At 43.3% G+C, this 14233-nt stretch overlaps 1 protein-coding gene across 4 annotated transcripts in view; it reads left to right on the top strand.

The window, feature by feature from the left end:
* syk (spleen tyrosine kinase) overlaps positions 1–14233 on the top strand; it is a 180346-nt gene that overhangs the window by 74433 nt on the left and 91680 nt on the right. For all 4 annotated transcript variants that reach the window (XM_041186174.1, XM_041186172.1, XM_041186175.1 and 1 more), the window contains one exon: positions 11741–11901. In XM_041186174.1, coding sequence (XP_041042108.1) covers positions 11741–11901 — 161 coding nt within the window. The remainder of the gene's footprint in view (positions 1–11740; positions 11902–14233) is intronic.

Genomic DNA, 14233 nt, shown 5'->3' on the forward strand with positions numbered 1-14233 from the left:
CATCATTCATAAATGATTCAGTGCACTTGTCAGAAGAAAAATTCCGTTACTTAATTCCCCACAGGATGTTCTATTTTTACTGAGGTAGCTGTATTACTGCCAGCACATGACTGTGAATGCATCCTGCATTTAATTATTCCCATCTTCCTTAGCAAGTCAAATGAAAACTATTCTGGAAACTTCTGCAGATGATGCAATTAAAAAGCCATCAGTCTACACCAGGCAGGTGGTTCACAGGTTAGAGTAGCAAAAGGTCAACGCAAAGAAAAGGAGAAAAGATAACTGTCAGCCATTACTGACAGCCAGTTTAATTGCTGTGATAGCTGGATGAATGGACAAAGGGGCAGACATACAAATTTTCCCCATTGTGGCATCCAGCTGTTTTCCTGAGTGATCCCTATTTATTTCCTCCACTATCCAGCCCAGTTTAAAAGTTAAAAACAAAAAAACTGCGGATGCTGGAAATCCAAAACAAAAACAAAAACAGAATTACCTGGAAAAACTCAGCAGGTCTGGCAGCATCGGCGGAGAAGAAAAAAGTTGACTTTTCGAGTCCTCATGACCCTTCGACAGAACTAGTTTATAAGTTTATTCAATGTGTTGACCACTCACGTGCAAAAGGTCTTTCTGCTATCAGTCCTAAACTTGTCTTTTACTAGCTTAAACTTGTGCCCCCTTGTTCTATTGTCATGATTTAATTTGACAATGTTTCATGAGTGGAGAGGGTAGAGTGAAGCAGCAAAATTTGGAGGAGAGAGAAATTGAAAAAGGAGGAAGTCATTTGGGGGAATGTAGGGGGAAGGGTTTTGAAGAGAAGCCAGTAATGCCTCTTTGGGAGGGGAGAAGGAATAAGTTTTTAGAAGGAAACAGTTTTTTAGAGAAAAGAAGCTTTTTAAGGAGGAGCTGAATGAAAGAGCCTTTTTGAGCTGGGATTGTGGGAGTAGAAAGAATTGGTCATGGGAGAATGACTGTAGCTTTTGGGGAAGTGATGGTCTAGTTGGTCTAAAATATCACTTAGATGTTTAATCTAAAAAAGCAAAAATAAATTGTGAAACAAAAACTAACCAGTGTACACTATTTTTAATATAAAACTTCAAACTTTTCCAGGAAGCATGTCCGCAAATTTCTCCCCTTTGTCCCCCACTAGAAATGCATTGCATGTTACCATAAGCTTTTACCAATCCTGATCATAAAAGCAGCTGCTAGGAAGTATAGAAGAGTGACTGAAGCAAAGGGGTAAATAACTGGCTGTTGCTCAATCCCTCTGCAACAGTATGGTCAGGATCAAGAAATTGCTCTGCAGGTAACTGAGGAGAATAATCCTGTACCAGTGTAGAATGATGGGCTACTAATGCTCTGAAACATTTCCACCAAGTTCCACACTCGTTTCTATATTTAGTATTGCACAACCTATTTCAAATTTAGTAAATAGTCGTTTGGTAATACGGAACTTGAGTGTTGCTGAAAAAAGATACATGTCAAAGCTTTGTTGCAAGTTTTCCTGGGTTTAATGAGGATCTATCACAACTTCATCCCATTGCCTGTATTTGAATGTTAAGGGGTGAATTTTATCCACCCCTCCCAGAATACCTGGTTTGGGATCGATTAAGATGTAAAAATTTTAAAAGTCTCGAACCCACCTCAAACCTATCTACTTCTGGGTATAACCAAGGTGGGACACACGGCGGGTTGACCATTTAAATGTTATGAGGCTTGGAGCTTCAAATTTAACTTTCATTATAGGCTTAACCCTGGCTTGCCTGGTTTTCCAAACTTGGCAGCTCAAGGAAGGTGAAGACCTCATTCAGGGAAAGGGTAAGTGTATGCCCTTACAGCATGGCTTGTGGGCCAGGAATAACAGGAGGACTTCCTTCCAGCCACCGAGGCTTGTCTGTTTCCCTGGAATTAGTGTTATCTTCCACACCACCCCCAGCCCCTGCCACCGCCACCACCCTGCAACCACCACCATCAACCAGGATAGCCCAGTGAAAATCTCCTTTTTCTTTTATTCCTCTTTAATGTGTAGGAACAATACACCTGTACAGAACTCCAAATTGGTTGGGGCTTGCACCCAGTACACTTCAGTAATGGCTCTCCTTTGCAGTTGCGGCAATCTTCTCTGCTTCTACCCTGCCAAACTCGTCAACAATCCTAAAATATTCTATTAGGCCATCCTTCGGTTTTCTTTCTAAAGAAAAGAGATCCAGCTTGTTCAATCTTTCCTAACAGGCATAACCTCCATTCTGGTATATTTGTAACATACCTTCTTTTCCGCTTCTCTAGTGTCTCTTCATATTTTTTTTATAATATGGAGAACAGAAATGTTCACAGGACTCCAGGTCTGGTCTAACCAATGTTCTATAAAAGTTTAACAACTTCCCTCCTTTTTTCTTCTTTTTATAATGCTCTGGAAGCAAACTCCAGTGGAGTTTTATGGCCTTTTCATCTGCGTCGCTCTTTTTCACAATTTGTATACCTGTACTCCACTTATACACATAGGGGGAAATTTTAACTTCCAAAAGTCAGTGGGAGCAAGTCAGTGAGTGGGGGCAGAGGAAGGTGACAGTAACAAGCGCTAAAATTGACAACTTGTCAGATAACTGGCTCCAACTTGACTTCCGCATTTAACTGTAGCATGGTAGGCTGCGTGTGGTCAATCCACTTGGGAGAGAGGGGTTGGCAATTTAAATATATTAATAGTTCATTAAGAGCAACCTTAACAGGGGGTTTGGGATTCAAATGTGAGTGCATTAGTTTCCTGGGCTTCCAGGAACTCACCAATGAAAGCAAGGTGAGAGTACAGTGGAAATTGAGGGGGCTGAAGAAAAGACAGGCAAAAATTCCCCTGTACTGAAACCTCATAGCCGCTCCCTTGCCTAACTGTATGATAGGGTTTTGCTCATAATGGTTATCAAGACAAATCAGCCCGCTTGATAGGCACCCCATCCACCAACTTAAACATTCAGTCCCCCCACCACCAGCGCACAGTGGCAGCAGGTGTGCCATCTGCAGCAACTCACCAAGGTTCCTTCAAGAGCACCTTCAAAACCTGTGACCTCTACTGCCTTCAAGGACAAGGACAGCAGACCCATGGGAATGCTACCATCAAGTTCCCCTCCAAGGCACTCACCATCCTGACTTGGAAATATGTTGCCGTTCCTTCACTGTCACTGGGTCAAAATCCTGGATCTCCCTTCTTAACAGATGTCCCTAACCACATGGACTGCAGCAGTTCAAGAAGGAAGCTCATCACCACCTTCTAAGAGCATTTAGGGATGGGCAATAAATGCTGGTCCTGTCAGCAATGCTTATATCTGAAGAACAAAAAATTAGCATGTTCTGAAAATTTACTTTCACTACTTCACAGGTTATTTTCACTCATTTATAGGCAATTTCTACTACTTGGGAGGTCATTTTCACGACCTTGCTGATGACTCGCTGGGGAAGTTTGTGTGTCTGATCTCCGCTTTGATCTGTAATCTATCAGATCAGTATGGGTGCTGCCTGTGTTGTTTTAGTTAGGATCTCAGAAGAGTAGCAAAATGGCCAACAGCAGCAGTAAGAGCACTAGCAGCAAGGGGCCCAGCAGCAGGAGCAGTAACAGCCTTCTCCTCTCAGAGCTGTTGCTGCTCAGGAGGGAGGGGATGATCGGAGAGGTGCCACTCACGGGATAACATTGGTCTACAGGCGGAGGCTTAGGGTCTTGCATCAAGTAATGGCAGACACACGCAGCTTGCTGGAAGATCTGTTGCCAAGTGGTGGCCACACATTATCAGTGGCTATCAAAGGCACCATCACCCCCTTTCCCTCAGACTCCTTCCAGGGACACCTCCATGACCCATTTGCAATAATCGGCCACCCACGGATACATCATGGTACCATGTTTGCCAGAGCTGGCAATTATACACACATTGCCAGTGATGATGCCAGTCAGAATGAATGGGCACTCAGGTGTGTAACACTTCTCACAGGAGCAGGGCATCATTGACTGCATGTATTTGACAATTAAAGCACCAACAGATCCCTCAGGAATATTCATCAATTGAAAGGGTTTTCATTCCATCGATGTGAAGCTGATGTACAAAGACAAAAAGATGCTTGTGCAGGTGAAAGATTTACAGGTAGGTGCCATGATGCACCCTCTCTCATCTTTTTGAAAATTTACCAGCTAGCTGCTTTGAGACAAGGGGTACCCACTTAAAGTATAACCGAAGGCAACCAAGTAATGACACCTGGGAACATTACAAGGAAAGCCATTTGACAACAAGATGTGATATTGAGCAAGCAAGCGGGATGCTGAAGATGCACTTCAGGTGCCTGAATAGACCTGGAGGCACTCTTCAATACACACCAGACAGGGTCTCCAGAATGGTTGCACTATGCTGCACTAGAGCACAGAGCCTCTTCAGAAGAAGAGGAGGAGGAATGATGTCACATGGCAAAAGCACTAGCAATGGCATACATTACTATCTGTGATGCCCTTATAATGGTGAGGTTCAGTGAGGTAGCACCAATGCATCGATCTGGCAGCCGCATGCTAAACCCACTCTCCTCAACCTGACTGCACCATGCTCTTTCCCCAACTGTCCTGCAATCAACCAAGAAACGCATTCACAGCCACCCATTGCTACCCCTGCCTTTATCAAGTAGGAAGGCCAATTGGCAGGCAGCAGGCAAAAAGGAAAAAAGGAGGAAAATAGTGCAAACCAATACCATTTATCTAGTTTATAAATGAAACGTAAACTTAACAATTTAATATTGTGTAACACACTCATGCATACTCTTGGCACAACGATAAATCTTTATTCTTCTTCCTAGCACTTCCATGTGCTGCAAGATCTCTGGTTTCAGCAGAGAAAGAACCAAACTTTTCAAATCCTGTTCTAACAGCTGAGATGCTTTTACTAGATATCCTCTGGGTCTCAGAGATCATGAGAGTCCCACCAAAGACTGCCCAGCCTACACCTGTGCAGCCGTAGGTGGCTAACTGGACAGGAGGCAGTGTGTTGGGTACTGATAGTGGGGTGATGAGCCAGGAGTAGGGTGTGAAATAGCTGAGAAGTGGTAGTGCTTCAAGCAGAATCCTATTTCAATGTCCCCTTTCACCTTTATCCCTCCCTTGGCCCACTCCCATGTTCGCATTGAGTTGGAGAACACTTTGCAACACATCAGTGGGCCAATGAATGGCCAAGGCTAGGATTTCATGAATCCCACGTAAGGTGGGATTCATAGTGTGCAAGCCATTGTTGAGGGCTTTCACGTACTCGTTTTATTTGCCACATTTGATGCTCCGTGCAGGTGACCACTCTTTCCATGGCTGATGCCATCATCAGAAAAGCCTGTAACACCATGCCTCCCATGCTTGAGATGGGCTCCTCCAATCTCTCTGCAGTGTTCACAGTGTGGCAGGAAAGCCTGCCAGCAGGTTCCACATTTGTCTAGCTGAGTGGAGCTTGAAGAAACTTGTGCACTCCAATATGGTCTCTCCATGTTTCCCTGACTCCACCGTCTGCTTTAGCTCATTTGTGATTCAGATGTATGAAAACTCAAATACCTTCCTTACTGATACCACTGATGTGAGTATCTGAACTGGTGCATGGTCTGCACCCAAGGTGAGTGGCCTTCTCTGAGGGGCCCATTGTGCACCACATCCTGAGGGACATTTGAAGGCCCTAAAGGAGATCAAATACATGAATTGGAGCTTTAAAGGATAAATATTTCAGGTGATGATTGTGCACATGATTATACTTCACTGGCTTTTGACATCAAATCAACATGAGTGAGTGTTGTATGCCATGTGACTGTGTGATAGTTAATTATGTCACCAGGTAGCTGGAAGGCCCCAACCTCCCCAGCTCTGATGGCATGGAATGCCAAGACTTCACTGATGTCCAGCACTGCTTCCTCTGTAGGTATTGGTACCGAGATTGGTGGAGGACTACCTTTAGTTCTATGCCTCTCCATTATATTCTGTACTCTCTTCTCCTGCAAGGAGCAAAAGAAGAGCTCTATGAGCAGGATTAATGGAAAATGTTGTACAAGTGGTTGGACAACATTTGTTGAGGGTGATTATAAGTGAGAGTGGTGGCATTGTGTTACATTGACGTTGAGTGTCAAGGATAGAAACTAAGATAGGGATGTGAGGAGGTGGTTAGATAGAGAGGCTGGATGCACATGCAAGGTAAGATGGTGTGATGTGCTGGAGTAGGCTTGAGATGGCAGAGTAAGGTGGAGTTGGGATGATACACAAATCAAAATGTGGTTGCATGTGTCATGCTACTCATCTTTCTTAACCTGCTTAGGCCATTAAACAACTTGCAATACTAGATACAGAATTTGCTCACTTCCTAACCAATCCCCAGCCACACCTTTATGTTCTATGTGGCAGACTTCCTCCTTGCATTGACAGGGAAGAGTATCTATCTTACAGACCATAGCATTCAACCTAGGGAGGCACTTGGGAAGCAAGGCACAAATTTGGCAAGCTGGCATGCTATTACAACACTTACTTTTGTTCCCCTATTTCCTTCTTTCCTTTTTTCTTTCTATCAATCTTTCTTTATTTCATTCTTTCTTTTTTCCCTTCTTGCTTTCCTCTTTTTTTCTCTCTCTCTCTTTCTATCCCTCTCTTTCTCACTCCTCTCTATTCCTCTTTCTCTCTCTTCCTCTATCTCTCTCTCATTCTCTCTTTTCCTCTATCTCTTTCTTTTTTTTTCGTTCCTCACTCTCTCTCCCTCTCGCTTTCTCTCTAACTCTTTCTCTTTTTCCCTCTTCTTTTCTCTCTCCCTCCTCTCTCTCCTTGTCTCAATTTCACTCTCTCATCCTCTTTCTCTTTTTCCTTTCTCCCTTGTTCTCTCTCTTTCTTTTTATCCTCTCTCTCGCTCTCTTGCTTTCTCTCTCTGCTGGTGCTTTCTCTTTCCCTTTTTCTGCCTTTCTTTCTCTCTCTCATTAGCTCCATATCTTTCTTTTCAGCCCCTCACTCCCTCTCTCTCTCTCTTTCTCACTCTTTCTGTCCCCCTCTCTTCACCTCCCCTTCCTCTTTGTCTTTCTTTTTCTTTTTTCCTCTCTTTCTTTCTCTCTCTCTTTCTGTCTCTGTCTTCCTCTCACTTTTTCTCTCTTTTTCTCCCTCCTTTTTTCTCTCACTCTTTCTCCCTCTCTTTTTTCCTCCCTCTTTCTCTTTCTTTCTCTCTCTCTTCTCCATGCTCTCTCTTTTTTCCTCTCTCTCTTTCTCTGTCTTTCTCTGTCTTACTCTTTCTTTTCACCCCTCACTCCCTCTTTCTTTCCTTCTCTCACCCTTTCTCTCCCTCCCTCTTTCTCTCTTTCTTTCTCCCTCTCTCTCTCTCTTTTTCTCTCTCTCTCCCTCCCTCCCTCTCCCACTCTCTCCCTTTCCCTCTTTCTTTCTCTCCATTACTTTGCTAACTTGTCCTCTCTAAGGTGAATTAATACATCAGCTATTGCCCACCTTTTCTATTTTAATGTCTTTAAATCTGTTTTGATCTCTTAATGAGGTCCAGAGCCAATGTTGAGGACCCCGAGAGCAACTCCCTCTTGACAGCATACCACTGTGCCGACACCTATGTTGGATCTTTCTTGTCGGTAAGACAGGACATACCCAGGGATGGTGATGGGTATGAATATGTCAGGCTATTGCTTGACTAACTTGTGGGACAGCTCTTCCAATTTTGGCACAAGTGTCCAGGCGTTAGTGAGGAAGACATTGCAGGGTAAACATGGCTGGGTTTGCTGTTGTCTTTTCCAGTGCCTGGGTTGATGCTGGGTGATTTGTCTGGCTTCATTCCTAATTAAATAATTGTATTGTCTCATTATTTATCAGGGCGACAAACATAGCATCAGGTTAAACATGGGCTGATTACAAACTAGTGCCGCCCTGCAAAAACTGCCCATCCAACCCCTCACCCCACTGCCCTCAGCTGATGAATCAGTGCTCCTCCATGTTGAGCACCACTGGAAGAAGCAATGATAGTGGCAAGGACACAGAATGTACTCTGGGTGGGATGTCCATCAGTGTCTATCACCAAGAGTGTCACTAGCAAAACTCTGGGTTGTCCGGGTCCTAAAGTACATAGCTGCTAGACGGGGTCCACAGCGGGTGGTGAAGGAACCAATCTCCTTGCCTTGTCCTCACCAATTTACCTGTCATAGATGCATCTTTCCATGACGGTATTAGAAGAAGTGATCACTGCACAGTCGTTGCGGGGACAGAGTCCCATCTTCACATTGAGAATACCCTCCATCATGTTTTGCGGTACTACTACTGTGTTAAATGGGATAGATTTTGAACAGATCTAGCAAACTGGGCATCCATGAGATGCTGTGGGCTATCAGCAGAAGCAGAATTGTATTCAACCACAATTTGTAACCTCATGGCCCAGCATATCCTCCACTCTATCATTGCTATCAAGCCAGGAGATCAATCCTGGTTTAATGAAGGATGCAGCAGGGCATGGCAGGAGCAGCACCAGGCATACTTAAAAAAGAGGTGTCAACCTGGTAAAGCCACAACACAGGGCTACTTGCATGCCAAACATCAATAGGCATAGCTAAGAGATCCCACAAGCAACAGATCAGACCTAAGCTCTGCAGTCCTTCCATGTTCAGTTGTGAATGGTGGTGGACAATTAAACAACTAACAGGAGGAGGAGGCTCCTAAAATATCCCCATTGTCAATGATGGGGGACCCCAGCATGTTAGTGTAAAAGAAAAGGCTGAAACATTTGCAACCAACTTCAGCCAGAAGTGCCGAATGGATGATCAATCTCAGCCTCCTCCTGAGGTCTCCAGCATCACAAATGTCAGTTTTCAGCCAATTCAATTCACTCCATGTGATGTTAAGAAATGGCTGAAGGCACTGGATACTGCGAAGGCTATGGGCGCTGACAATATTCCAGCAATGGTACTGAAGACTTGTGCTCCAGAACTAGCTGCATCCCTGGCCAAAGCTATTCCTGTATAGCTACAACACTGGCATCTACCTGAAAATGTGGTAAATTGCCCTGTTATGTTCTGTCCGCAAAAAGCAGGACAAATACAACCCGGCCAATTACTGCCTCATAAGCGTACTCTCGATCATCAAGAAAGTGATGGAAGATGTCGTTGACACTGCTGTCAAACGGCACTTAATCAGCAATAACCTGCTCATTGATACTCAGTTTGAGTTCTGCCAGGGCCACTCTGTTCCTGATCTCAATACAGCCTTGATCCAAACATAGACAAAGGAGCTTAATTCAAGAGGTGAGGTGACAGTGACTGCCCTTGACATCAAGGCAGCATTTGACCAAATGTGACATCAAGGAGTCCTAGCAAAACTGAAGTGAATGGGAATCAGGGGGATATCTCTCTACTGGTTGGAGTCATACCTAGCCCTAGTCCGAGGGCTTTGCCGCAGGAGTTCCTCAGGGTAGTGTCCTCGGCCCAATCATCTTCAGCTGCTTCATCAATGACCTTCCCTCCAGCATAAGGTCAGAAGTGGGGATGTTCGCTGATGGTTGCACCATTGTTCAGCACCATTCGCGACTCCTCAGATACTGAAGCAGTCCATGTCCAAATGCAGCAAATCCTGGAAATATCCAGGCTTGGACTGATAAGTAGCAAGTAACATCTGTGCCACACAAGTGCCCAGCAATGGCCATTTCCAACATGAGAGAGTCTAACATTCGATGGCATTAACATTGTTAACTCCCCCACTATCAACATACTGGCGGTTACCATTGACCTAAACTGAACTGGACCAGCCATACAAATTCTGTGGCTACAAAAGCAGGTAAGAGCCTAGGAATCCTGTAACTCACCTCCTGACTCCCCAAAGCCTGTCCACCATCTACACGGCACAAGTCAGGAGCGTGATAGAATATTTTCCACTTCCCTAGATGAATGCATCTCCAACAACACTCAAGAAACCCGACAACATCCAGGACAAAGCAGCCCATTTGCCACCCCACCCACCACCTTAAACATTCAATCCCTCTACCACCATCAAACTGTGGCAGCAGTGTGAGCCATATACAGGATGCCCTGCACGAACTCACTAAGGCTCCTTCGGTAGCATCTTCCAAAGCCGCGATCTCTCGCACCTAGAAGGACAAGGGCAGCAGATGCATGGGAACACCACCACCTGCAACTATATTGCCGTTCCTTTACTGTCGCTGGATCAAAATCCTGGAACTCCCTTCTTTTCTAACAGCACTGTGGGTGCACCTACACCACATGGACTGCAGCGGTTCAAGAATGTGACTCACCACCATCTTCTTGAAGGAAATTAGGGAATCATCATGTTGCAGACTTTGGAGAGATCATTGAGCCCAGTCTGAAACCATCTAAGGCATCAATCTACTGGATCCATATACGACAATAAATGCTGGTCTAGCCACTGATGCCCATGTCCTGTGAAGGAATAAATAAACAAACATATATCTGCCATTTTGCTGACAACATGTGTACCCCTTATTACACTTTTCAGCTTCTAAATTTTATTTTGTTCATGATGTTATTACTTTCTTCAACTCTATTTAGGGGCTCTCAGATCTTTCAGTTAAAGTTGACATATCTTCCAATGAGGGACCTTTACTCTGGTGCTGATGAATCTGATATGTATTTTAGTTTCTATTTTTATCACAGTTATGGTCAGGTGAGAAGGGGTAAAATGGCTACTCTCTTTTCCCACTCCTCATTTGACCGCAACAAGAAGAGTACACTTGCAAATTCAGTGAATGTTTAACTGTTTAAGTGCTGTGACTGTGCAAGTTTCCTTGTAAGCTTTTAAAAGAAAATAATAGATTATTTATTGTACTTAACACCAGATCTAAAAGAAAAACAATAAAAATGCTCCAATTCTCTCACAGATAATTCAAGGGTTCACACATGCACACACAAGTAAGTTACAGAGCAGGGGGATATATTCATTAGTTTAAAAGTCCAAAGAAAAATCCCAGTTGTACGTGGATTCAGTAGATTGATGCCTTGGATGGTTTCAGACTGGGCTCAATGGTCTCTACAAATTCTGCAACATGATGATTTAAAGGTGTTGATGAATGATTTCCATTTAATTTTCTGGAGTCAGCAGCAGCTGGGTTGGTTTTTAGATTCAACCCATGGCATCTTGCTGATCAAACAACAGGCAAGGCTCAAACTTGCAGGATGGATGCAGAGAGAGCAAGAGTACCCACTCAGGGTCCTGCTTCTCTGTGTCTGTTGTTCTTCTATCCTTCTGGCCTTGAGAAAAGCAGTTTCCAACTGACCAGCTACCCAGACATGGTCATAGCAAGTTAATTCCAGATCCATTGTTTAGACATGATTAAGGCTGGAAAAGTTCCCTTCTCTGCCGGTGTCTATTGTCTAAAATGATTGGGTTAACTGACCTGTTCCACAACCAATTGAATACGTAGGTGATGTTTTGTGAATGGTTCAGGGAGTTGGGTCATCCACATTCCTCTAAGGTGATTGTCTCTGAATGGTTCTTTGAGAAAGCCTGACTCTGTTTTAATGGCTTTGGAATTTGTAGGGTACAGTTATGCAAATGTTCGGCCATCTTAGAAGCAACTGTTTTAAGTCACTTAAATGCTGTTGTTCAGTCTTTTAAAACTCAACCAATGGTTTCAGCCCAATAAATAAATAAAGCCATTTTTGATATAAAACATTACCTTTTTATAATAATCACGATTGTGGTTGAAGTTGTGCATCATTATAGTCTGTAAAACATGGATCTTCTAATTTCTGTGTATAGGGAGATGCTCTTGAACAGGCGATTATTAGTCAAAAGCCTCAACTGGAGAAACTAATTGCGACAACAGCTCATGAGCGAATGCCCTGGTTCCATGGGAAGAAATCGCGAGATGATGCTGAGCGTTGCATTCTAAGAGGTCCACGGACCAATGGAAAATTTTTGTGAGTAAAAATTTGTACATATTTTAAAAAGCACACTATTCTCAACTCCATTTATTGGAAATTTCAAAACATGTCTCTAAATGTTGACTAACCTTTTCCCTTTATTTTGAAGTAAATGAACTAACTCAAATCAAAATGATTTTTCAAGTGAGACAAGTTGTTAGTTGCCAATAAGAACTCAATATTCTGTATTTGATCATTGTAAAAATCCAGCAGTAAATCTCAATCGCTTGAATGTTTTGATTGTGTTGCATTGTGATACAGTTCATTCTTGCAGCTTCCCAAAACATTTCAAAATGCTGAAGCCTTGATTAATCACCTAGCAATTTTTGGGTATACAATGTGAGGTAGGGTCTGTTAGTTATTAGATTTTCATCAATGGAACCCCTCTTACTTCAATTATGTAAATTTAAAGAAGGAAGTTATGTGTGAGCTACAATGTACTATATTGTTAATAGTTTTATTAAATAGGATTATTTGATGAGGAGCTAATGTAAAAGTTAAAACCAGAGACCGTAAGCCTTAAAATGTTTCAACATTGGGACTGATTTCTCTAATGTTTTCCGTCAAGATAAACATCTATTCGACTTTCAGGTTTCTCTCAGTCAGAGGGAAGGGGAATGATAGTGGAGGCAAGCTGGCCCTCTGCCTGTAGTAGGCACAGGCTCAAAAAAGATTACTAAAGAGACAACCTGCAAGTGTGACCATGAGGTTCCCAGATGCAGGAGCATCCCTTAAAGCTGGTGTGAGCCTATGCTGGGAGCCCTCATTAGACTAGAGGTTTGAGAGGCCTTGACACTAAGTTGAAGAGGGACTCACAGGTTAAGTCTTTTTTCATTCCATTCACAATGAAAATCTTTGAGGTTTTGGGGCCTTCTAGCTGCTCTTGTCCAACAGCTAACAGAGAGCCTGTGGGGCAACAGCCAAAAACATACCTACAGGTCTAGAGAACTGCAAATAAATTTGAATTTCCTTCCCCTTTTTCTGGTGTTGCGTCCTGACAGGAAAAAGGCCAACAATGGAGTTGCCCTGGACAAGAAATACTGGTGGCTCTGTGACTGGGCAGGGACGGCACACTGAATTCTAGAATTGGGTCACAAAAATCCATGCCATAACCTTCATATATAGCACTCCTGAAAAATATGCATTGTTGACTTAGTAATGTGAAACTAATGGAGTTCAAATTTGATTTAAGGGATGTCACAAACCCCAGACCTGAAAGAAAAGAGTTTGATTTTCTTCTGCTCCCTACATGGGTACAAGTCAGATGGTGCACTGTTGTACTGTGCCTAACTGGAGCAGTTGAGCCCAGATAAATTTCTGGGTCCCGTTAATTAGCATGTTTTGACCTCCATGTAGGCACAATAATAACCCAGGGCGCCCCAGGTCTCAGAGATGTGGCTGCTGCTACAGCCTGAGAATCCTGTAGTCATGCAAGTTGGAACCAGTAGCCTAAATGATAAGGTTTCGGATAGGTGTTACAAACTTAACAATTCCAAACTGATTTTTAAGGGGAAATGTGCAGACTTTGGAATCTATATTTTGCAATCGCACTACCAAATTGGCAATAAAAACAAAGTGCTGGAAATACTTAGCTAGTCTGGCAGCATGTGTGGAAAGGGAAACAGAGTTAATGTTTAAAGACAAATGTGACTCATCTGAGGAAGGGAAGATCTGAAATAGGAGAGGCAGTGATGGTGGTGGTATAGTGGTAATGTCACTGGACTAGTAATCCAAACGTCCTGGCTAATGCTCTGGGGACATGGGTTCAAATCCTGCCATGGCTGCTGGTGGAATTTAAATTCAGTCTCAGTGATGGTGACCATGAAACTATTGTTGATTGTCACCCATCTGATTCACTCATTCCCTTTAGTGAAGGAAATCTGCTGTCCTTATCTGGTCTGGCCTACATGTGACCCCCAAGCCCACAGCCCTCTGAAATGGCCTTGCAAGTCACATTAAAAGGAATAAAACTGGATAGGCAAACCTTTGCACTGACAGCATAAATTAAGAATATCTACCCACTTGTGCCCGATAGTAAACACTTCTAATGTTTAGCTGTCTGTTAGTCTGAAAACGGAAGCAACCGTTACTGGTTAGTCTATACAAGTGATTGTCAGAGTTAGCCCAATGCTGAAGAGAAGATTAAAAATGGCCCACGGAATTTTAAAAAAAAGCTTTGGTTGTGCTCAAAGTGTTGTTAAGATATTTACTGGAAGCTTGTGGTTTCATAGCTCAATGAAAAAATGTGTGCATGAGCTTCCTGCACTGACCTGTGGTTAAGTGGCAGACAGATGCTGACAGTAACAGCTCAGCATTGGTTCTCAAAGGA

The sequence above is a fragment of the Carcharodon carcharias genome, chromosome 4 (assembly GCF_017639515.1).
Source record: "Carcharodon carcharias isolate sCarCar2 chromosome 4, sCarCar2.pri, whole genome shotgun sequence".
Lineage (NCBI taxonomy): Eukaryota > Metazoa > Chordata > Chondrichthyes > Lamniformes > Lamnidae > Carcharodon > Carcharodon carcharias.